This window comes from Ornithodoros turicata, chromosome 1, assembly GCF_037126465.1.
Source record: "Ornithodoros turicata isolate Travis chromosome 1, ASM3712646v1, whole genome shotgun sequence".
NCBI lineage: Eukaryota > Metazoa > Arthropoda > Arachnida > Ixodida > Argasidae > Ornithodoros > Ornithodoros turicata.
In genome coordinates, this window is record NC_088201.1 from 92,080,000 (window position 1) to 92,105,602 (window position 25,603).

General features: G+C 45.0%; 1 protein-coding gene across 3 annotated transcripts in view; it reads left to right on the plus strand.

Annotated features, from left to right (window-relative positions):
- LOC135378468 (tigger transposable element-derived protein 3-like) overlaps window positions 1–24,753 on the plus strand; it is a 32,425-nt gene extending 7,672 nt beyond the window's left edge. For 2 of the 3 annotated variants that reach the window (XM_064611521.1, XM_064611522.1), the window contains exons 4-10: window positions 1,508–1,591; window positions 3,156–3,224; window positions 5,509–5,577; window positions 6,983–7,027; window positions 13,754–14,220; window positions 20,266–20,382; window positions 23,045–24,753. In XM_064611521.1, the coding sequence (XP_064467591.1) occupies window positions 1,508–1,591; window positions 3,156–3,224; window positions 5,509–5,577; window positions 6,983–7,027; window positions 13,754–14,220; window positions 20,266–20,382; window positions 23,045–24,235 (2,042 nt within the window). In that variant the 3' untranslated portion in view covers window positions 24,236–24,753. The remainder of the gene's footprint in view (window positions 1–1,507; window positions 1,592–3,155; window positions 3,225–5,508; window positions 5,578–6,982; window positions 7,028–13,753; window positions 14,221–20,265; window positions 20,383–23,044) is intronic. The other variant, XM_064611523.1, reaches the window with a different exon arrangement.
- The last annotated feature ends 850 nt before the right edge of the window (window positions 24,754–25,603 follow it).

Here is a 25,603-nt window from a genome sequence, read left to right on the forward strand (position 1 = left end):
TGACTTTTTCCTGGCTCGCATCATCCGTCGATCTAGACAGTGGAACTGCTTAATGTGTTGGCTAACGAGCCATTCTTAACAGAGTTCGAGGTAACTCGTTCCTGTAACTAAGTTCCTTTTTTCGGTAACTTGTAACTTAACTCGGTACTTTTGCGCCGTGGTAACTTTCAGAAGAACTCGTTTCTTTTTCAGATAACTTTGCCAAAGTAACTTAAGTTCGAAGTTACTTTTAATTCGCTTTTCCCTCACGTCCACATATTTTCTTGCTTTCTCTCCGGTTTCTTCATGGCATTTTTGGTCATAAAACGTGATATTCAATCAGTGACAGTATTTTATTCAGGAAGTAAAAAACTGCTGCCATTGAAATGAGGCGGAACCATTGTGCGCCCACAGGGAATAAGATGCAAAGCGTTTGAATAGACCTCTACCCGAGAAACGTCATCATGACGTTGGTAGACAGACTGAAACCGAAACAAATCGGAAGGAGAGGGCTGGGTTCCACGAACAGGTGATTGTTCGCTGCCTCCCATTGAAAAAGAGTAGGACCGGAGGTTGCGTCCCTTTCAAGGACCATCGTAATCCCCTCAGGACCGTGACTTTCGGGCGCGACCTTGTTCAGCTCTAGCTTCGAGTGTAGTTCAACTCTACCTAACTTGTGGTGCTGTCGAACACTGTGACGTCATTTGTTTACAAACAGGGAGATGTCTATTGTTGGACATAAACGAAAACGATCTAATCGTGTTGCACTCCTCCGCAGGCAACTTAAAGTGTAACTCAACTGCTCACGTGCGCCGCACCTGCGTAACGCTATTTTGTGTCCGAAGTAACTCGTTCTTTTTTAAGTAACTCAGTAACTGCGAGTTACATTTCAGTTCATAGTTTTTCAGTATACACTCAGTATACATATTTCAGTACACAAGAACTCCGTTATTAACTTAGTTACAATTGTCACACGGTAACTTAACTCGTAACGAGTTCTTTTTGACGGGTAACTTCTCAGTCTATGATTCTTACAGACAAAACTTGGTTATCGTGGTGACAAAAAAGGTTGTTTTTGCATGCATCAAGCTCCTGCGTTGGAGGCATGGCCTCTGTTTAATGATGAATCATCATACCACTGACAATAATGCTAAAATGGAAGTGCAAGTTCAGCGAAACGTTCAGGGCAAGGGTTTCCATTCATACCTGCAAGTATGAAAGACACACCAAAGACAGTAGATAATATACGCAAAATGCACAAAAGAAAAAGGGCGCAAATCAGCAAAGGGTACCGGCAAAATAAAGTGTGATTTGTTGACAGACAGCATCCTCCCCTACCCTGGACATGCTGCCATGGGGTCAGAAGAATGTGGTCACTCTAGCCTTGCCCAAACTGTCCTTGGAAGCATTTTAGTGTTACCCACAGTTGAATTCTCTTAGTCGCAAAGGACAGTTTGTCATGTAGTCATAACACATCTTGTCGATGGACTCTGCCACATGTGCTATACAAGGTGACATGCTTTTATAGGTCTGCCTTGTAGTGGCCTGACTCAAGCTGACGTTAGAAGCCTGCACCAGACGAATCAGCACGCCAACCCTACTACTGCTCTTGGTATGTCCTCTTTGCTTAATGGTAACAGGTACTGCTCACCGTAAGCACCCCGAATCTGTAGCCACTTCCTGTTACTTAGAAGATGTCTGCGCCTCAATGATTTAAACCACTCAAGTTCAACAAGATCTTGTCTATGTGGCACATGTTGTATTTAGGCAGGTCCCTAATGTTTTTCTCAGCTCAGCTCAACTCAACTCCAATGATCTTGTGAATGGTAGTGGCAACCTAGGGTGAAGTCAGTTGAAGTTGCTGATGTATGGTTGCTAGTCAGTGAACAAGCACTTTGTTTGCCAAGAGGATTGCCTTGAAGCACTCTGCATATTATCTCTCTTGTTTTTGGAAGGATCACCAGCAGGGCCTCTCAGGGCAAGGCAGCAAACTTAGTTGTTTAGAAAACTGGTTTATAAATAACAAATGATACAGGAACAACAGGACTGGCTGATTGTGACAAATGCTGTTGTGAGGGGAAAGGAGGTGACACATGTCTAACATATTGCATTGAAAACCTTCATGGGCAGCCTGTCTCAACAAGACTTTTTTTTTTCAAAATTTCTGTATGGGTTGATCATTAAAAGGTCATTTATTGTTATACTCTTGCTCAATTAGCTAGAAATGTGAAATTCATTATCTGGGAAATTCATTGAAGCGAGTATTGAAATGTCAACTTTCTCCCCCAGGACTTTCATTTGGACAATTTTATCCATAACTGTACACTTAAAGTTACTTTTTGTAGCTCCGCAGCTTATTTAAATAAAATTGTGGAAAACCTCCTGCATATGATTTCCAATCAGAGCTGTTCCTCTGAATTTTTCAGAAGTCACCTTCGCTTTTCAATGCCTGACAAAACATTCATGTTCTTCTGATCATCATATATTATACAGCTGAACAAAGCAGGATGTGTGAATGAGAAACACATTTTGCCTCTATTTTGTGATGCAATGAGCAACTTTTTGTGCAGGTGCAGTCTAGCTCGATAATCCTGTATTGCTTGCCGGTTCACAATTTCTATGGGAGATGTTATAGAATGACACTCTAGAAATTTTGGACAGTCCTGCAGTGTTTTTGCAATACCTTCGCTATATCACCACATTCACAAGTATCTTAGAGACCTTTCCTTTTACATCTCCAGTTTTGAGGACATGCCTGCACAGTAAGAAATTCTGCGATTCAGAATGAAGAGTTCACTGATATTCTTGGTTACATTGAAAGTGCATTGAACGTCCTGATGACAGTGAGGAACCCAGTGTTGTGACCATACAGGATGTGCAACTCGCACGGAGAACTGCTCTGGAAATTTTTTAGCGTAGGAAAACTGGTCATCAATTTGAAAGGTCAAGTTGTCTGCAGTGCGACAGTGAGCATTTTCCAAAATGAACACAGTCTTGATTGGCAACTGTTGGCTCTACTCTCTCGCTTCATTTCTGTGGATCCCTCACCAATTGACAATTTTTACCAGAAACTACTAGTGCCAGATAAACGGGAGTCAACTGTATGTTCATTGGTGCACCCCGCATACTTCTCCTGTTAGTTTTCATTGTGATGCAACTTCTTGTATTGCTCTTAGGGATAGGCTGCACGGGCATGGGAAGTGGTGACATCCGTGCCTTGCATCCTGCCATGGACTCTGACAGAAGTAAGTTGTGCCTATGCATGAGGGCGGCATTCGTACAGGGGTAGCTGGCTCTAAATGTGAATGAGTTAGTGAACCTCCATCATACGAAATTGAAAATGACTGCACTGTAATTCATTAAACTGAATATATCCAGAAACAAATGGCCCATGCGCCCTATTCTACACTATGTTGCCATAAGACCAGCGTAAAAACACAGAATACACGTTTATTATTGAATGTCGCACGTTTATTACTGAATGAGTACAAACATCACCACCATACTTGCCGTGCAGGAGTGTACAAAGAAAGTAAGCTTTGTGTGAACTGTACTTGCCGACGTGGTGAGCACAGGAAGTTCGTAAGTCTTGGATAGGAACGTCATTTTTCTTTTCGGCCATGGGCACTACATTGATTATCGCAAGTTCCTCATCAAAACCTTTGTTTTTTGGACTACATTAATCACAAAGCACCACTGGAAAACAAATTCAAAAACCGAATCTAACAGGAGAGCGATTGCGCAGTTCCCAGAGCAAAAGTGATGAGTGCTTGATTCGCTAATTACATCATTTCACGTGACAATGCCAGCAAGCAATAAGAATGCATTGACACGTTGACGTTAGTCCTTCTCTCCCCTGTGCATAGGACTCATCCTCTCTCCCGCACACTGGGAGAGGCACGTGCGACGGTGCAAAGAGTGTGTTTCGGATGGCTCCTGCCTATGGTGTTTGTTAAATAGAACATGCGTAATGAAAACACTTTGTTAAATTGAGTGCAGAAATGCATTGGCATCTATGGGGAAATGTACGTGCAACATAAATAATACGTTAAATGGAAGATTTAGTTAAATTGATGTTTTTTATGTGGAGGTTAAACTGTACTGATGCAGGCTGTTACGAAAGGGGGGAGAAAGCGACACGGAACCGAATAGCTTGCTGACTAAAGGTTTAATGCGCAAACACAAAAAGATGAAAAAACGAACTGAAATCACGAGCGCAGCCAACTTCGTCCTAGCCTCTTCCTTCTTTTCCTTTTCTTAGCACAGGCATAGTGCATGCAGAAGTAACTCAATGCAGATAGAAGATTGTGTTGTGCACATATAAAGCTCTGAAAGTGATTCAATCCTAGTGAACTTTCGAAGTAATTGATCACCTTGAGTAAGAACGTTGTAGTTAAAACAATGAAAATGGGGTCGCTCCTTGCCAGATGACAGTGTGACAGATAACACTGAAGTGGCTGGAATTGCAGCGAGCTATTCTATAATCCAAACCATTTCATTGTTGTGTCACCTCACCATCTGGGGAGCAGCATTCCAACTACTCTTCAGAATAATCCCATCTACAAATTTTTGAGTATGGTGTTTGTACAGTTCGAGTTGTACTGCGATGCTCAACCACTTCGAAGTGTACTAGGATTGAATCACTTTCAGAGCTTTGCATTTTGGGGTAAAACAAGCTTTCAACCGATTGCACAACTTCTTCTGTATTCTGTTCTTGGATCATGCAAAAGAGAAAAGAATATTTGAAACAGTCGTTTTTGTCTGGAACATGTCTTATCTGGTGGTTATGCATAAATCGTGTGCTGCTGTGACATAGTCCTCAGCCAACCTAAAGGGGATATAAGGGGGATGGTATTTGTGGGTCTCATAGGCTACTGCGTGCATGTATATTCTCACTAGGTATATTCTGATCTCGGTACCCATTAGTTTGAATACATTCGTACTGCAATGCAGGAAAATGTACAATCATGCTGTATTTTGTGATATGGGCCGACTGTGTGGTATGTAGAACAAGAAGCTTCACGTCAAAATGATGAAACCACCTGCAAATGAACATGAAGTATGGATTTGTAACAAGGATTGTTTCACTTGGAATTCCTGTCAGGAAGAGCATTGTTGAACATACAGTATAAGAGAATGGCTTCACAATCACACAACAGCACTATGATAATAGTCCCATTACTGCTGTAGATTCCGGTGTGCACACATCGGCAATCTGACCTGTACTGCTCTGCGTATTACTCGGGGAGGTGTATCGCTGCGAGTCATGGCCAAATCGGAACTCCCCATGTACGGCATTGATTGGACAAAGGAATGTGGGAAGGGGACATTCTATCCATAAACCTTCCTTCGACAATTGGGTGCGCTAAACATCACGTACCCTCGACATTTTTTGCTCATTCGAAAGTGGGAAGAGGAACCTCTGAAATGTCACCTTTCTTCTTGTTTTTATTAGAAACAGTGATGCTTCAGCTTTAACAAATATTTTGTAAATCACTTCTAATTTGTTTTTGTTCTGTCCCACCTCAGACTTAGGAAGCAACAACATGGTATCGAGTGAGATGCGTTCTCTGCGTTCCAGCATGGACTGTGAAAGAGGTGAGTTCATTTCTTCTGTGGAATGCAAAAACCAGGGATTTGCAGAAGATTTTAATCTCAGGGCAAAGGGGGGTGGGGGTTGCTATAGGAATTCTGTGAAAGGTGGGGGGGGGGAGAGGTGACACCCATATATGCTGGCTTTGAGGACTTCTTTAGTTTTTTTGCATGTATTATAGTGGTTGTAAAGTGAGGATGTTGGGGAAAATGTGTACAGATGCAGAATAATACAGTAAAATCTCATTAACTCAAACACCCACCATCATCACTCAAACACCCACAGTGATAGAACTCTGGAACATTACGATGAATATACATTTTGTGCCAGTTTATGAACTTGCTCAACATAAACTCTCTGAATTATATTTCCTGCAGATAGATGTTCATCAGTAAGTCCACGGCGGGTTATTTTTTGCCATCATTTGTGCCCTCCAGAATACTATGCGCTTCAAATGGGTACAACAATGCTTTTGAGGCGGTGTATGACGTTCAACAGGAAAAGACATGCGCTCTGGAAAGTCCATCGGCACCGAGTACGAACGGCTACGTCTCTGTCTTTTACTGTAAAACAGCAGAAGTGCCACCTAGTCAGGGTGACAAAATTTCTGAAGGTAGAAGCCAATTGATAAAAGGGAGAGGATGCAGACTAACTGGTGCATGATGATTAATAGAACGAAAAACCGGGTGACACGGGACATGTAGACAAACACGAAGAAAGTAAAATCACCTGAAGGGTGCTATGGTCCTGAATACGACAGAAATAGGGGAACCGAAAAACGAAACTTTGCCCTTTTTTTTTGCTTTTTTTTTTCTTTCTTTTGTTCAACATAAATTACTTGAAAATTCGCGGTACAGCAACATTGGGGCAATAGCCACGAACTACAATCTTCCAGATTTCGTGCAGGGGTTGTTCATGGGCACTACAAAAAGAAAAATTCAATTCAATTGTGTGTAGGTTTAGCTAGTACTCATCAAAATAAATGGAATTAACAGAAAAGTAGAAAATGGACAACTGAATAAAGAGACAAATGTATTGAGTACATATGTTTCAAAAATTTTTACGCAAACTGCACTGACCCAAACAGAGTACACCTCTATAACTCATGAACTAGTGAATATTTTTTTCTCAAATTTGGAACATGGCATGATCATCATATTCTAACAGAGGGAATGAAATGCCATGAAAATCCCTGCAGTAGTTTTGCCATAGGTCATAATGGGTTAAGAGTACTTAGTGCCCATCACTGTGCATAGAATTTGGTTGATACTGTGACAAATCCCCGCATTATCCATGTAGTGATTCCCCCCAATGGTGGGTCATTTCACATTCCGTAAGGCACTTTATTTCATCTTAAAGTGAATGTCACCATTCTGATAAAGTTTGCTAATGTAGGCATATCTGGTGCAGGTATGTCTGGAAATGGGATGCACAGAGCACTGGATCATGATAAAGGTAAGCAGGCTCAGGTTACAAATCCTTTTAGTCAGTTGGTTCACAATAATGGTTCCCCCAAGCAGTGTGATTGAGTCTGAATGACTGAATCAGTTCATGCCCCATAGGAACTTCTTTACATAACAAAGTCTGTTTTAGCATTTGGTGAGATCAAAATTTTAGTTACTATAAATATTCATGGCAGTATTTAACATTCTCAGGAGGTGCAGGGTATTGACAGAAACTTTTAGTCAGAATAAAGCGATTCTGAGGCGACAGTGGTAAGGAATGATGCTATCTGAAGTCGTTGTTCTAGTACTTTCTGTTAACTGTACTCCCTGGAAGGGATTAGTGTCCCTTCAGGAATTGCAGTGTACATCTGCTGATCTTGGAACTGCCCATCAGAAAGGTGGGTATATTATGCTGGACAAAATACCTTTTTCATGCATCTGAAAGGACATAGCACCATATTTATATATTGTGGTATGGGGCATGAGGTGCTAGGAATGGCTCTGGATGGCAAGCTGTGATTTGTTCAATCTTGTGCAATCGATGGCACTGATTCCTCTCTTGCTATGCAACTTCAATTGATGTATCAAACACTTTGAGCTCATGAGTGTTAAATACACTGTTATTAATCCCATGTTATGTTGCTCTAAGCAAACGTTGACAAGTTCCTTTGCCGTCTATAACTTGCTCCTGTAGCAGATTTGACTTAACGTACTTTAATCCAGTGTGCTGTGTTTTGTTTTGTGAATTCATCGCATTTTTGTTCCATGACATCGCTAAGAGTGATAATGCACTTGTGAAGTTTTTTGCAATTCCTGCCTGATTGGCTGGATACAGCTTATCCTATCCCTAAAACAGTGCTCACAAAAAAGATAAAATGTACTTAAATATATTACACGATTCATTTTAATAAGGTGACGTAGTGGATATGTACGTTTCAAAGAGCATGACATCCGAGTGAGTATTAGTGCTAGTTAGGACGAGATGCTCTTGTCTTCTAAAATAAAGCAGTCCGGCCTCTAAGATGTGTATATGTAGGACTGAACCTTGTTTATATGACACTCATCCTCACTCCATGACCATTTTGCTCAGGAACCATTCCCTCCTCGTGTAAATCATGACGATTCGCTTATCCAACGACGACCAAGATTTTTTTGCTCAAAAAGGGCCCAACGTATGTATTTTACTGTCGATATTATGACCAGCAGCATTTGAGCCAGTGGTCCTCTTGACGTAGTATCCTGTGGTTCATGATGAACCATAACCAAAACCAGGATTGCTCATGATGCTTGTAGTGGAAGAATAACTTGCGATATCCCACTCGTTACACAGTATAGGGATGACACCGTGAAGCTGTCGTTGGCCCGGTCAAAAGGTACCGATGAGAAGACACGTAGCACAAAGACGTCTTTGCTCAGCGAGGTTTATTTTGCGACTAAAAAACTAATGGCTTTTCCTGGCGTTCAGAGACCTCCAAGTTCTAACAAGTAAAACAAGAAGGCTAGTTGAGACACAGGAAAAAGGGAGACAGTTTCCCCTCACTTTCACGGGAAACTGGAGTTCCACGCCCCCCTCCTTCTGGGGGTGTCATGACAGCCACTTGTCACTCCGTGTCGCAGCCGTCCAGCTGCAGACCCATTTTTGGCCGCACACAGTTTTACAACATCTTCCCCCAAAATGAGCATGCAAAGATTGCTCATTTAAGAGGATGTAGGCGTGTCTGAGGCCTCCACGGGATACAGTAGCTGCGTGGGCCGCCTGGTGATGGTCTCTGTCGGCATCTTCGCCGTGTAGGCCAGTACGTACCAGTCCCGTCCAGGGTGGCTGGCAATAATGCGCACCATTCTCCACATGTGTCATGGATAGTGAGGTCCCCTTCTTTCAGTGACTTTGACTTCTGGTCCGGCGTTAAATGGGCTGACCGCAGCTCTGGAAGGTATTCCTTTTGCCACCGCTGCTAGAAATTGTTCATTAAGTGTTGTCTGTATTTCCACCGACGTGTGATGCTATGGTGAGGGGAAACTGCTGGCGTGGTTTCAACTTCTGGCAAAGCTGTCAGCCTTTTCCCGATAAGGACGTGCACTGGTGTTAGCGCCACAGGCTCGCTGGCATCCGCGTGGATATAGATTAAGGGACGGGCGTTGATTGATGCCTCGATGTCCACCAAAAACCCCCCACCAGGGTGCTCGCTCCACAATGAACCGCCACGTTAATTCGATGTTTGCTACAAAAGTCCTGCATTTTCCTTGTGCAGAGAATATTCCACATTACTTGAATGTCCTTTGCAGATTCTTTAAAGGTGAGGGCATTGTCACTGTAGAACGTGCTCGGCAGGCCTCTCCACGCGACGAAGCGGCGCTGTGCTGTGCTAGGAGAAACGATTCCATCGACAGATTCGTCACTAGTTCGAGATGAACTGCACAAGTTGTTGCGCATGTAAATATAGCAGAATGTAGGACTTTTCGTGTTGTCCGGTTCATCTTTACCAGCAATGGACCGGCATAGTCAAGCCCTAGAACGTTAAAGGGATGACTCTGGTTGGCTCGCTCTTTCTGGAGGGGCGCACTGGGAGCACTGGCAGGTTCCAGTCAGGAGCTACGACAAATAAGACACTTGAAAATTGTCTGTTTCACCACTTGTCGGGCGCTCCAGTATTTCTCAAGAATATCCGACAGCGTAGATTGTAGTCCACCATGCATAGTTCGTAGGTGAGCTGCGTTTACAATCAGCATGGTCAGCTCACTGTCTTTTGGAAGAAGAATTGGGTGTGTTCCGATACTGTCCAGTTCCCACAGCTGGCGTAGGGAGGTTTGATGGTCATCATTGCGTGTCCCTGCTCGCAGCACACATACCATAACATTGGCGGCGGCGGTAATGGTGCTTGTGGTACAGGGTTGTCCCTGAAATGTCCATCTGAGCATGGTGGAGATGGCAAGGAGTGCTGGATGGCTCTCATAGCGACGGACGTCCCCACCCAAAAGCTTCCACATCTGGTCAGCACCAACGAGCAGGCTGACCTCCCTCGACGCCAGAGTTAGGTGGGAAAAGGAGGCAATCGGCAATCTCCATACCTTGTTGACGCAAGCTCGTTACGAAGGAGTCGTCGATGGCCGTTTGCACCACATCTTCGCAGATGAACGGTATGGCTATTGCCTCGAGGATGTGTTCTGTGGTTTTGTACTGGCTCCTTAGACGGAACTGAACAACCCTGAAGCTTCTACTGCGATGGTCTGCGCACAAAGTTGCGAAGGTATTGAGGCGTATATTGGTTGTTCCAATAGGTGGGAATCCCAACTTGTCCACGAGGTCCTCACGGATGAACGTTCGTTGGCTACCGCCATCAATTATACCTTGGATGTATGCACAGTTGAGATCCGTGACAGCCCAAGCGGGGAAAGTTTGAAGTAGCACCTCAGTGTGCGATAAAGTTGGAGAGGCACTCGCGGAGAACAAGTTGGTGGTGGTCATCTGCTGGGCGGCATCCTGCGGTAACTTCGGTTTCCAGGATGGATCACATTGCGATACACAATGTCTTCCACCACATTTTGCGCATCTTCCCCCATATCGACAGTTCTTAGACATGTGCCCCTGCTTTGTACACCGGAAGTATCTTTTGGATGATCCAAGTTTCCTTTTATTCTCCTCCAATGTAAGGTCTCCCGTGCAAGTATTGGCATTACGGCTTTTTGATCCACAGAAGAAGCAACCAGAGCTCACCTTGCCGGTGCTGTGGAGCTCGAGCGCCGATGAAGGGTTCCCTTCGTGGGGTGCTCTGTGCTGGGTGAAGGGTTTGTGGAGTGCTGGTGTGTTGTCCCATTTACTGCCCAACACACCCGCGCATTCATTGCTCTCGATCTCCACGCGCAGGAAATTTAGGAGGCTCACCATTTCTGTGGAGGCCTGGGAGGCATCCGACGCCACATCCAACGATCCCCGAGATGCAGCAGAGGGCGCGTCATCTTCCAGTTCGCAGGAGGACTCCATTGTGCTTAACTTTTGATGATATTCCACCACGATGTCGGACGGAAGCACCGACAGAAGAATGTCCACCATCATGGAGGAATATGTAGTGCTGGAGACCCCAAGTGATTGCAGGTTGCATGTGTTCGTTTACGTTTGGACCTGGTCGTACAGCTTTCGGAGCGCCGGAACATCTTCTGACGACTTGACGCAAGGAAGGTGTCTCAGATTGTGGAGATGCTCACGTTCGATACGGCGTTTGTCTCCGAAACGTTGGGTGAGAATGTCCAGTGCGTCCTTGTGCATGCCGCTGTGCATTGTAATCCAGATATTGCACCAGCTGCTGGGCCCACCAGAAGCGAACGCAGGTACTGCAGTTTCTCTGCGTCCGACAGTTGATCGTTGTTGTGGACTGTTGCTTCAAATTGTTCCCAAAACAGTTGCCACTGTGCTAATTCTCCCTTGAATTGAATCAACTGAAGTTTAGGAAGTTTTACACCTGTCGGGGCCAGTCACCGAGCTGTTGGCAGGAGGAGACGTGCTTGATGACATTTGTAAAGCAGCCAACTTACTCTTGATGTCAGTCAGGGCCTTCACAAACTCATCTTCGTAGTCTCCGACGGTCGAGTACTCTGCTTCCAGATCTTCATCCGCAACGAGGGGGTCGATCTGCACGTTAAGTTGCTTCAGTTCGTCGTTGCTAGCGATGAGACGGTCACGCAGAGTGTGGAGGGCGTTGATGGTGATGTCCGGCTCTTCATTGACCAGCTTGGTGCTCTTCGTCCGTCGAACCGAACACTTTGTCTTCCATCGATCTATGGCGATAGAACTTCACAAGTGTACTCCCGGGTTTCGGCACCAGAAAAAGTAGTGGAAGAATATCTTGCGATATCCCACTCATTACACAGTATATGGATGACACCATGAAGCTGTCGTTGGCCCGGTAAAAATGGACCGATAAGAAGACACGTAGCACAAAGACGTATTTGCTGAGCGAGGTTTATTTTGCGACTAAAACACTAATGGCTTTTCCTGGGGTCTAGAGACCTCCAAGTTCTAACTGTTAGACTCAACTGCCTTTCTTGTTCTACTTGTTAGAATCTAACAAGTAGAACAAGAAAGGCAGTTGAGTTACAGGAAAAAGGGAGTCAGTTTTCCCTCACTTTCACGGGAAACTGGAGTTCCGTGCCCCCCATCCTCCTGGGGGTGTCATGACAGCCACTTGTCACTCCGTGTCGCAGCCGTTCAGCTGCAGACCCATTTTTGGCCGCACACAGTTTTACAACAATGCTCTCTGCACCACTGGCGCCGAGTCACCTGGTCACACTGACCTCCTGGGTCATACGGGAGCAACAGAATTACATGCAGGATATGTTTGCCATTGACCAGGCAATAGTATCATTGGTAAAGCTCCAGCATGAAATTAGAGACTAAATAAGCGAGTAACCATGGGACCAGGTCACTCTGTGCTGCTGTCGTCATGTAAGGATGGCAGGAACGAAGTGAAAGAGGTCTGATTTAGCAGCTGGAAATGAAGAGCGGCGTTACTCAAAGGAGGCAAGCGATGCCCTACAGGTTCCCTTGTTATTTTTTCAGTAAAGAAAACACATTGGTAACATGTCTGCAATTGATGGTGCTACTGTCCATTTAGAAAATTTAAATAATGAAAATTGTTCAACATTGAGTGTGTTACGTAGGCGCTCCCCTTTTGGCGCACCCAATCTGAAGTATGAGGCACCCGAAGCGGTTACTAAACAGCGAAAAGCAACTTTGGGGTGCTACGCTGCTCACTCCCTGATGCCACTTCCTGTTACCTGCTCATGCAGTGCACAGAACTGAGGACACATTGGTTTAGTTTAAACCTTTAGCGACGTTGGAACAGACGACGGCAGTTGTCAAGACTTTTCATTGTAATAGCGAACCAAATGGAAAAGTTGGGAACCTCTAACAGACGCCATAGGAGCTATTTACTGTGAAGATAACTGCATGGCGTGGAGCTGTCTGCATTAAAGCGCTGCATTTCCCGTGAATAACCACCATATCCATTTGGAAGTTGTTCACTAATAAAAAGGGATGATAACAGTTATAAAAATATTACAGTTTACTGAAATCTGAGCACTTGGTAACACAAAGTCCGTATATTGCTTCCAAGCCCAGACATCCAAGGTCATCCTGCCACCACTCAACAAGAAGTACATCACAGAAAATCTTGAGCACCCGGGCGTTTGTCGTCTGCTTCAATGCACCGAAATGAAACGGGTGCGCGAAAAGCGGCTCGAAGTTTTACACTCCCGGTTAGCGTTAAGTGAGTGGAGTCTGAAACACTTCTGCCCAGGGACGCCTACTTAACGCACCCATTAATTAATGGATTTTTCAGAAAATAAATCATAAGTACGTAGGCTTTCATTGTGCGGAGCAGTCTGTCCGGTCCATGCAGGGTGCGTTTCTCGTTAATATGACAATTCGCTTTATCACCAAAATCTGCGGGAACGACAGTGGTCATATTAATGAGGTTCAACTGTATCTTATTATGCCCAACACATCTCAACGCACCTAATTGGCATACCAGACAAGGTCTCTGTAGCTCTACAAGAATCGCCTTATTTATTTATATGCCCTCAACGCCATTGGGCTTATAAGAAGTAATACCTGTCACTAGAATTCCTCATCCTACATTGGTTCTTCCCCTGCTGTATGACAGTTGAATCAGTGCTGCTCCCATTCTGAAGTTGCTCTGCCCCTAGGAGAATGAGTGGCAAAGTACGATTTTTCCTCCAGTGGCTGCCCTGTCACTCTGCCTCAGTGGTCAAACAAATTCCTCTAGCGACAGCGACTACCTTGAGAAAGCCTCCGGGTTCCCTCTGACCGAAGTCGCCTCTCCTTCTTCAGCTGCAGCCACGCCTGCGCTCATCAACACTGCTGGAAGCAACATGTCAGCGTCATCTGACATCAACTCATCCGTAGAACCTGGGAACGTGGGGAAAGGTGTGAGTGCTGCTTCGAGTCCCACCTCCAAGGCGCTTGACAAGGCAGAAGGAGAGGAGACAAAGCCCTCGCCACCAAAGAGGCCATCTAAGGAGTCACCTCAGAGGGAGAGCAAGAGGCCTAATATGAAGAAGCGGATGGACCTGACGTTAGCTGACAAGGTCAAGATAGTGTACTCCTTAAAGGAACCTGGAGCAAAGCACGGGGCTGTGGCGAAGTTGTATGGTGTTGCCAGGTCAACTGTGTGCAAAATTAGTCAGGTGAGTAGCATTGAAGGCTTCTCCAAATGTTATCGAAAAAGCTGCTGTACCAGCATGTTGCAGTTCAGCTGTGAAATTTTTTTTATCTGTCTCGATTTTGCTCTTCCCAATTCCAGCCCTACGACCGACACAATGAATACTGTAAATGTTTTTTTTTTTTTGTTTGTTTGTTTTTTTGTAAATTGCGCATTCAGTCATTTGCGAAATTATTCACGATTATTTAATTTCACGATTCTAGGGCTGCTTCCTTTCGCGGGATATAAACGTCGAGCTGTATTCGCGAGTACAATTTTTTGCGATTGTTTAGCGGTCGCAAAATTCATGAAAATTAATACACTGCAAATAAAAATACGTTTACAGTATACGGGGGGCATGCAAAAGTTCCACGTCGCTGTTTAAAACACACGAAAACATCGTTTCAAATTGTGTTATTTATGTCTTATTGTCTCAAACAGCTGTGTGTTACTGGCCAGTGGACAAGTAAACATCTTGTGCATTCCCACAATGGTGGCCGATCTTGCAAATTTATTGTGTCTGTGTTCGATGGTGTCACTCGTAGGGATGTTGCACACATTGTAGAGTTTTTGCCATTTTGGCCGGAGTCTACACAAGATGCATACTAACCACCCTATCCCCCACTTCTTCCTGCTGTCCTCTCTTCATCTGTCCACATCTGTACGCCGTTCATAACCACAGTTGCTTCGTGGTGCTAACGCAGAAAATTCGGCCTGATTGGAGGGATACACCTTATCCTACCTCGAAAGCAATGCCCGCAAAAGCAAAAAGAAATGCAATGGTGCTTTAAAACGTGACAGTCAAAGATTACAGTTTAGCAGCACCATTATTTTCCAATTGAACTTGCTTTCTGGATGCGCCCCATGCTTCTGTGGATATGGCACTGCCTGCACTCTTAAAACACAACTTCACCGCATAGCATGCTTTTAGCCAACCACCACCTTGAATGACATTGTTCTGCCCCCTGATTAGATAAAGACTGGAGGTGTGCACCTTTTGTGTGTTACGTTAATTGTTACAAATAGCCATATGCCCTGTGCTTCCCACCACGACCTACTAGATTATAGCGACCATGTCACAATCGGCAACCCCTATGGGGAGCCCGTCCGCTCAATCTGCTAGGGGCGCTATGCATCGGCCCGCGAGATTTACATCATGATTGGACAATGGATATTTGAATTTTGAACGCGCAAAAGCGGACGTACGACTACCATAGTAGACGACAGCAACCGCTCCTATGAAAACACGTAGACTGATGATGATGATGATGATGATGATGATGAACTTTAGAAAGAAGCATGTTTCGTGGGACATCCTCCACTTGTACAAAAATACTAAGGTTAGCTAAAGTGCAAAGTACTGTGGCAATTGATGAAGCAATAACCAGGCCTATGAGTAGCACCACCGCTCGCCTCCAAATGCAGCGCTGGGAAGGGGTCCGTATGACATGGTCGCTGTAATCTAGTAGGTTGTGCTTCCCACAAATCAGGAATGATGACGGTATCATTCTGTGCAATGGTTGGTCGTCACTGTGCTATGTGGTGAAGTTCTGTTTTAAGATCGTACATTTTTTAGCAGAATGAATTGGACCATATCCACCCCTGTCGACCACATTTCTTTTGATTTTATTATGCATTTCTCACCAGGCTGCATAGGCACTGTCGTAATATTATTTAGGGTGGTGCTTGGGAGGAGGCGGTGTTGTGCGGGAGAAAACGATTTGTACTCTGAATGTGATGACTGCTGCTCTTAGGAAGGATCGCATAAGTATCCATGGTTGAAGAAGCCTGAACTTAGACACTAAGAAGAACAACAGACACACACATGGGGAGCTCAGACGAGCAATGTTTAATAACGCAGACACGACAGACAATATAACAACAAAATGTGTGGGAACAGAGGGCAAAAGGGGGGAAAATAAGGAAACCTGGATCACCATGAGCAAGGTTACCGAAAGTGTGCTGGGAAACAGGTCACTTTAACCCTAAACTTTTTGTGAAAAAGAGGTTTCCGGGAAGGGTGTACAGACATGCTGTCTCGGTGTATTCTAGATTAGTCAGGGGAGATAGCATTGCATCTGAGGCTTATTAGTTATGTATAGGGAGTGATTTTTTCGAGTTAAACCCGATTCTGCCCGGTTATTCCCCCCCGAACTGACCTCCGACCAATTCGGGTTAAACCCGATTTCTCCCCGAATTCCAGTCACTATGATATCCTCAAGTGACATTTCCACTGAAGACTAACAAAGCTTGCCACGTGTAACACATAAGAATGCGTCACTTACATTCCCAGCAATACACCCATGTGTGTCAACACTGTCTATGCCTTTGGGGAATACCGCTGGAAGGTCACGATCCCCCCCCCCCCCTCCCCCAGAAAAACAACAACAAAAAACAAAAAAGAGATTAGGAAAGGACTTAATAGAAAAGAGGAGAAACAAAAACACCCGATAACACCCGAAGGCACAGTTATCGCCCGATTTCTCTTCAAATTACAGATCTAAAAATAGTGCTGATTTTTACCCCCCGAATCTGAGAAAGGCATTTAACCCGAAAAAGTCACTCCCTAGCTATGTACTACTACAGGGAGTTGTGGGACATCTAGAAAAAGACTGCACTGCTGTTTAGTACTGAATAGTACGTGCCTTGATGGAGCAGTTGTACTGACTGCAAGTATGCGCTTCATACGAAGGGCATCAGCTGATTTACTTCAATGCAGGGATCGAAACCTTTGTTTCTTTAGGTTTGGTTCGGGTTCAGCTCCACAGCAGCGCAAAATATCGGTTCGAACCGGTTTAAACCGGTTCAGGAAAGTGGATTCTGAACACATTGAAAGGAATTAAAAGCAAGCACATCCTTACGAGTCTTGAACAACACAAATGTACGTACTTGTGTTGTTGTTATTGCCGACAGAGCACTTGTTCACAGCAACACTGCGTGTTACAGATTTCCATTTAAGGTGCAACGTTATGGTAGCATACTGTACTCTCTATGTTCACTCATCATATGCACCCTGTTATATCCTGCTCAGGGACTGGCCGTTATTTTCACAGCCCAAAATGAAAACTTTGGGTTTGGGAAAGTTTGGGACGAAGAAAATTGCGTACAAGGAAGCCTATAATTTCCAAAAGGACGGCCTCAAAAGTAACACGACCGAATAAATGCAATAGCTGCGAGGAGGAAAAACGTAGCGCACTTGGGTTGTAGTTTTGTTTTGTTCAGTTTCGGTTTCGAATTTGTTTGGCAATGCGGCTCAATCGTTTTAATCTCTCACAACGCAGATTACATCTGAACCGTTTTGCGAACCGGTCACTGCCTAAATTTATTTCGATTCAGTTCGGGTTCGGTTCAACGCGAGAAAAAAATGTTTAGTCAGTGTCTTGGCCAGTTTGCAATGCTTGGTTCTGGTGCTCATTTATATTGTTGCCTTCATTGGCAATTAATAATCATTCTATATAACAATGTGTGAAGTGGAGGCACCCTGTAAATAAGGGCAAAATATAACTTTGGATAACACGGAATAATACCAAACTGTATTTTGGCTCATGATTGGCCAGAGAGCTCAAAAAGTGGATGGAGCTACAGGTATGGGCAGGTCCCATTAATGGCCAGTAGGGGTGTGCGAGTACCAAATTCTAGACTGCGAATAGTTTTCGAATATTTGAAATTCACTGCGAATAGTTTTCGAATATCTAAAGTTCACTGCGAATCGAGTACGAATAGTTGGAATCAGGATTTCGAATACTTTCGAGTAATAAGAACTAACACGTCACACATTTCTTATTTATTTTCTTTCCACAAATGTACATTTTGGAGACTCTCAAACACACTGAAATAGTTGAACCTTCACTTGGTTTTAAATTCAGGCAGTCTTGGCACACTGAGGTACACTTAACACAACACTTCTTAGTCCAGTCTAAGCACACTGGAATACTCTGTTCAGTTGTTGTTCACAGGTTGTCGTGCAGAAATGTCAGCTGCCTGACATGCTCAGGGAGTAAGGCAGCTCTGCATGGTGTAGCAACATTTCCTGCTGCTGAGAATGCCTGTTCACTGGAAGCTGACGTTGCTGGAATGGCGAGGTACTTGCGTGCTAGCCTGGATGTAGATTGGAAATTTATCCAGTGGTACGTTCCAGTCTTTCACCATGTCGCGGAGAACCGATGATATTTGCGTCGCAGTATGCCTTCCCGAAAAACTACGCGTGTCCAAGTTGTACCTCTTCACTTGAAAGCTGTGATCGACGAAGTGGCATGTTAGGCTTATGAAGCTGGCGTTCGAGCGTGACGTCCACATGTCGGACGTGAATGACATGGACTCAACACCATTTTGTAAGGCGGTTTCGAGTTCTGCTTGAACTTCTCTCCTTGTGTCGTGAAAGAGTTTCGGTACTAGCGTCCGGGATAGCGTCGTTCTTGAAGGAGGGCAGTAGTCTGGTACCGCTTCGGCCAGAAGTTCTCGAAACCCGCGATCCTCGACCACACTGTACAATTGGTAGTCTAGGGCTATCATGCGTGCCACTTTGACATCCAATGCTTCTTTACGAGCACGTGGCAGCTGTCTCTTTGTGGCGAACTTGTCGATTCTTTGCTGTTCCGCCTTCTTAGCCTCATGTTTCTTCTTAAACTCAGCATAAAGTAGGTGATGTCGCTTCAGATGATTCACGAGGATGGTTGTGGACCCCGATGTGTCTGGATGCGTGCAGAGCTCCGGTTGCAACTAGCAGAAACTGCCGATTCTTTTTGGAAGTAGTCCCACACGGCGCTTCTGTTTGTTCGCTTCGCTGCCGCGTCATCCTGCACAACTTCACAACCGTGTCCATCATCCTGCAGTTTTTCAGTTGTACACACAGCCGAACATGCCATGCCCTGCGCGACTCGTGACTGCGTCTCAACGGTTTCACCAGTTGCACGTGGTTTCGCTTTGGGAGAGGAGTGGCGAGGAGCGCGAGGAGGAAGCTCACGCGCGGTGACGTCACCACGCAGCGCTACCAGCCTACCAGCACGCGCGGGTGTCTTCGCGTGCATCTCTGCCGGTGGGCAGATACTCGAAAAATATTCGAAAATTGCGAATAGCGAATATCCCTTGCGAATATCAACCGAATATAGCGTATTACTCGATTCGTATTCGAAAATTCGAGTACTCGCACACCCCTAATGGCCAGACTTCTATTTTTATACACAACTCTGTGGACCCTGCCCCCCCTGACACCTCATCATTGGCATCAGGACTAGCATTGAGATTGCCCAACGTCACAGCTGAGGCTCGTTGTAGAGAGTGTGGAGACAGCAGTTATCGTTCTATATCACCAGTTGGCCCAGTCGACAATCCAACCTCAAAAGGAATAATCAGATAATTAAAAAAAAAGGCTAGCACCACAGGAGACGAGAGGACGTGTGCCTCAGGCAGGACTCATCCGGAGTCATCCCTGTTGCCTGTAATTTCTCTTGCCAACCCTGATCACGGGTTTCCTTGACAAAAACATAAGCTGAGAACCACTGTTTTACATTAAAGGCTGTCTTCAGTATAGCAAAATGAGACTTCACTGCTATCATAATTTGCAAATGCTGTGCTAAAAGGGATCTCAAAACTTCTATCTTATCTACACGGCACAATGCAGAGCTTTGTAAATTGAGGCACTACAGTTATTGTATCATGACACAAAACAAAGTGAGGAGGCAACCCAAATCCCACATATTTTACAGCATGCTTTTTGCGTGTGCTAGGTAGAGACAAAATTTTAGAATCCTTGATACCCCCTTGAACCATACAGCATGTCAAAGGGTGGTGCCTCTTAACAGGTGTTTGTGCTGGATTTTCATCTCATGAGGCCATTAGGGTGTGTTTCTATGTGACACCCCTATCTAATTGATTTTTCTGGCTTTTCTTATCGTTTCTGGACGATATTTTTGGGGGGGAGGAGAGCTGAGAGAATCCCTGCTTCTCAGTGCACATTGCGCCTCTTCTGTACCTAGGTACTTGTGTGTTTGTTGCTGTGCATTGTATGAGAGATAATGTTAATTACATACAGAAATCGGAGGAGATCCTGCTGCAGTATGAGACGGACAGCAACCACGACAGGAAACGGCGGCGTGAAGGAAAGGAAAGGCAGGTTGGAGAGGAACTCTATTCATGGTTTCAATCGCAGGTGAGTTCATAGAGCTTTTCAGTATTGTCAACCAATGTATAAGCCTGAAACCAACAAAGTGACTGGTTGCAATGCACTTGTTTGAAATGTGATAATGCTCTTGGAATGCTATTTGGTAACGCAGTGTTAAGAAAGTTTGGACTATAAAGTACTATGTGCGTATGAGGTATGTTTATGAAGTTTATCGTCATGTGCGGGCAGAGATACGAAATGTCGGAAAGAAACGAAAAACTTTTGTACTCTACAAATGCGGAAAGCAGTCTGTCTTTTTTTTTTTTTTCTTTTTCTTTCTCCTGTTCTCCTTTGTGTATATTTTTCACCCAGCCCGAAGCCAGTAGCAAGCTTGACGTTGTCGTTGTTGCTGTTTACATCACTCTTATTTTTTAACTTTTTGGTTTTTCTCTATTATTATAATCATCACAATCCTCCTCTTCCTTTACAGCCCTCGTACCACATACCTAATAGCGCATGAATGACATAAATCAGCTCTGCAACTATGGTAGCACCTTTATTGTCAGGACTTTCAGAAGCAACATAAATGACTCGTTACACAACACCTGTCTAAAGACTGGAACCCAATGCTTTTCACGCCAAGCAATCCACCTCATCTTCGAAGGAAAGCTCGGACAATAGTTTTTATATCACTTTCGTGTAAGGGGACACTGCCAATTGGATTCGACGATGGATATACAAGAAACAGTAAAACACGAGCACCCACTCTCCGCAAATCAGAACCAGCTGCTGGACCCTTTGACACACTTGCCGTGCACTCTCAGGCGTCAGAAACTATAGAAACAGCGTTATAAAGGGTGACACCAGATGTATGAGTAATATGAGTAGACACCTAACGTGCTGCGGCAATGACATCACGGACGGATAAGCTTGTTGTGGAATATGTGATTTTAAATTATGTTTGTCAAAACAAAAAATACATGGAGAATCCAGTGAATCTTCAATTCACTCCAAGCTTGTTATTTGTCATAATTTTTGTGAAATGTGCCCTTCCCAGTAATATGTGAATTGAAACAGCCAAGTCACGTGAAGTGTCACCTTCCGTAAACCTTGTCTTGTTCTGCAATGGCAAATTCATTTTAGGCAATTTTTTAAGGAATAAACTTGGTTCCAATATATGCATTTATAGGCACAATCAAATCACTTAGGCAGGTTCCTCATCACCAAATTTGTACCCTTGTATCAAAAGGCACTGTTAGATGTTGAGGGAAAAAAATTGGCATTTGCCTAAGGATCCTGGCTGACTGAATCATGACTGCAGAATTTTGGAATGAACAACATGCCATTGTCAGCCAAGAACCTCATGAATGCAAATATGAAGGGTACACTGACTGACTTCTGTACATCAAATGTCACCTTTTGGTAAAAGCCATTTGAACTGTTGCATCTGTAAAACATCGATAAAGTCTTAAACTGCTTGGGGCTTGACGTTTGAAGGAAGAAGTCCGTCATTGGCGATGTTTTGATTTGGAGGCTCCCCAAAAAATATGAAATAGTCTCATATACGAAAGAAATAGTATTTAACAACAGCATAGCAACAACAGTAAGGGCCGAATGGGGCTTTTAACATCATTAAATAAATTTATTAAAATGCCTGTATGGTGACATCAATAACCCTCTTCAGGAAGTTTAATTGTGAGCATTAATAAATAGAGAGGTATGCATGTAGGATGTTATGTTTGTAATTCCTCAGAGCAGGGCCTTGACGCAGAACTGAACGTACTGTTAGTCATCGTTATTTTCTAATTTGTCACGCCCCAAACGCCATACTATGACACATGTAGTCCATTCCAGTAGACTGGGACTTTAACAAACATCGCAATAGGTGACCTCGCGAGAACTTGTGAAGTGAGGATTTATCACACTGTAAGAGCAAAGTAAAGTTAAGCATTGAGCCGAGGTTTAGTTATGAGAAAGTATGTTGCTCACTTAGTAACTTTGTGAAAAGACTCCATTCTTTTGATGCTTTCTGGACTTGCTAGTTTTTAATGTAACGGTTCAGTGCTACTAGATCAAGATGGGTGTACCATAAAACTGCTAAAATCATGACGGGGTGATTGGTCAGTTATTATGGTAGTTACCGTTACAGGTAGCATCCCCATGAAGGCAACTGAACGATGCTTGTGTGTTCTCTCTTGTGGGTGGTTCTGAGCTGGTACCCAAAATCCTACAGCAAGAGGGATCGTACTCCCCTCCCTCTCCTGTACCACCATCATATTTTTCTTCCCTCTTTCACAGCTCCCCTTTCCCATCCCCGAGGTGCAGCACGCCCCCAATAGACGATTTCAGAAAATCCCAGTGCTCCTTACGTTCGCGTTTCATCCTGGGAGATTACTGGAATGAGCTGTCCTTGTGGAAAGTTGGCAGAGAGAGAAGGAATCGAAACAGCTTGGAGAATTTCTCCTCCTTTATTACCAGCAAGTTCCCATAGTTCAAAGAGGCACTAAGCTCTCTGGGATTTTCTGAAGTCATCTATTCTGGTTGCACCTTCCCCAAATATTACCCCTTCCCTTCCTTTTTTACTAAAATCAATCAAAGTATAGTATTGTGGATGAGGCAGTAGTGACAATAGAAAAAGAGATGATGCGCAGGCATCAAATTGTATAACCCGTAAACGAGAGTTTTTGCCTAAAACTCCCATCCCGTTCAGGCTGCCCAGGGCGCCCGTCTTTCGGGGAATGACATCAAGGAGAAAGCTCGCTTGCTCGCTGCTCAGAAAGGCCACACCTTTGAACCCTCCGATGGTTGGCTGAGCCGCTGGAAGCAGCGCCACAGCTTGTCCACTCCACGCAAGGACTCTTCCCATCAGAACTCCAATGCGTCATCTGCTACCCCACAGAGCCCAGCAGTTCCCCACTGGGTGAACAACCCAGATCTAGTCTCACTCATGAAGCAATATTCTGTCGACAACGTGTTTGCCGCCTCCGAGACGACCCTCTACTACTCTGCCTACCCCGCTGACCGATGCCAGCAAGAATTGGTCAAGGACCGCAAGGCGACGGAACGCATTACCCTGCTCCTCTGCGCAAATCTAACGGGCACCGAGAAGCGACCCCTGCTGCTTATTGGCGACAGCGGCGCATCCAGGTCGTTTCCTGACGACCCATCTCGCCTGCCAATTATCTGCAAGTTTGCCCAGAAGGCCAGGATGAATGCTGCCGTCTTCACGGAATGGCTTTCCTTTTGGGACTGGCAGCTTGGGCTGCACCAAAGACACGTGCTCTTACTCGTAGAGAACACCCCTCCGCACACGTCGAGTGCTCACCTCGAAAACATCCGCCTCTATTTTCACCCTCAGCCTGTTATGAAGGGTATAGCGAGGAACCTGAAAGCTCACTACAGGTCGCGGCTATACGGACGTGTGTCTGCAACACTGACGGTGCAGAGGAATGCTCGAGCATCCGACTTAATAAGAAAGACATCCGTCTTGGATGCATTGTACCTAGTGCGTGAATCGTGGGACTCCGTGAAGGGTGAGACCGTGTCGGGGGTCTTCACTCAAATTGGACTTGCACAGTGCGGAAGCGGCACGGTCCCGACTGCGTCGCACACTACGAGAGGACCCGGTGTGACGGGGATGCAGGACGTGTCCGTACCACCAGGGCTCACGTACGATGAGTTCTGCCGATTTGTAAACTTGGACGACTTCCTGGAGGGCGTCGTGGACAGGGTGACCGAAAACCACGAGGACGAATACGAGGTGACGGACGAAGAGGCACTCAAAGCGATCGATTTCCTGCGGACAATGGCCATGAGGGAGGGCAGGGACGAGTGGTACAGGGTTAGCCGGGAGATGGAGGATTTTTGGCTACAGCGGATGGCCAACAAGAAGAAGCAGTGAGTGGTCTGTGTGGTGGATGCCTGCATGTGTTGCTGTGTGCGATTTGGTTCAGGTATATTGTGTACAGAGCTGCTGCTGAGTGTGAGATGGCAGGATGAAAAGTCTTGCAGCCAAGAGCTGGAGCAGCTGTAGTAATTTCCAGTCTGCGGGACAGATGTGAGTACGTGGCCTGCCTAGCTCTGTTGTTCATCACGTTTGGTCATCTTTTATGTGCCTATACTTACTTGTCCAGCTTATGTGAAGTATTCTTAAGATCCAGTTCATCATCGGTCACATTACTTTTGTACTCTGTGTTATGGCTCGACTCTCACGGTATCTTGTTAAGTCATACAACTTGTGCAGCAGGTTTCCTACGCCGGTACTCTCGGACATCCGGGTTACATTGATTATATATGCAAACATTGTCCTCTAGGCCTTTTCAGTGGCACAATATCTGTGCATCAAGGCACCGTTTCCCTCCAGTGTGGCTTGTTGTAGCTATGTGCATCTGCAATAAGAATGTCGTTCATTATGCTGCATTCACGAGCGAGATACAGGTTGTGTTCATTTATTAGCCCCGAGAGCCGAGAAGGTTGACCCATGGTGGGCAAAAATGCTGCGGCATGCCTCTCGTAACGTCATCTAATGACAGTGACTCCCGTTCTAAAATTTTGGGGGGTGAGGGGTTCAAATCAAATATGAATCACTCGAAGTATTCTATTTGCGAATTGGATATCTAATATTGGATTTTTCAAATGTTCGACTATTCACTGAATATGAACGACACCATCAAGGAAGTGGGCTTAACCTGATGCTTCCTTGGATGAGGTGAAGCCAGCCTTACGAAATTGCCAGTGCTGCAGGATCAACATAGGCGGATCTGCATTTAGTTTAAGACAATGTTAGCCCAAGTTAATTTTGTGTACTTCACCCGAGGAAGGGACGGCGCCCCTCCCACGTGTACTTTAGCAGTGCCGGCGGGGGATTTTGATTTTATGTCTGGAAGGCTCCCTTTAAAAAGTTAAAGGAGCCCCGAAAGCCATCCAAAAGATTTTCTGTTTCTGGCAAATTACGAAAGGATGTAACTTGACGTGACAACTAACACAAAAAAATTCTCTGTGCGCAGTATTTTCCTTGGAATAAAACGTCCCCGAGCATCGAGGCGCGCGCTCCCGCTCGACTCGCTCTGCAGGTCGAAACGAGGAGGAGAAGGATTGTGATGTCATCGGGGTTACGAGAGAGACCACGCTCCAATCGGGGATGGTGCTTTTTGCACTTTTTTTTCTTTTTGTTTCTTCTCCCAGTTCACTCTCTGTGTAGCAGACGACGCTTCTCCAAACAAACCAGTCAGCGGGTTGCACCGCGATGACGTCAAAACGACTCTGGCGC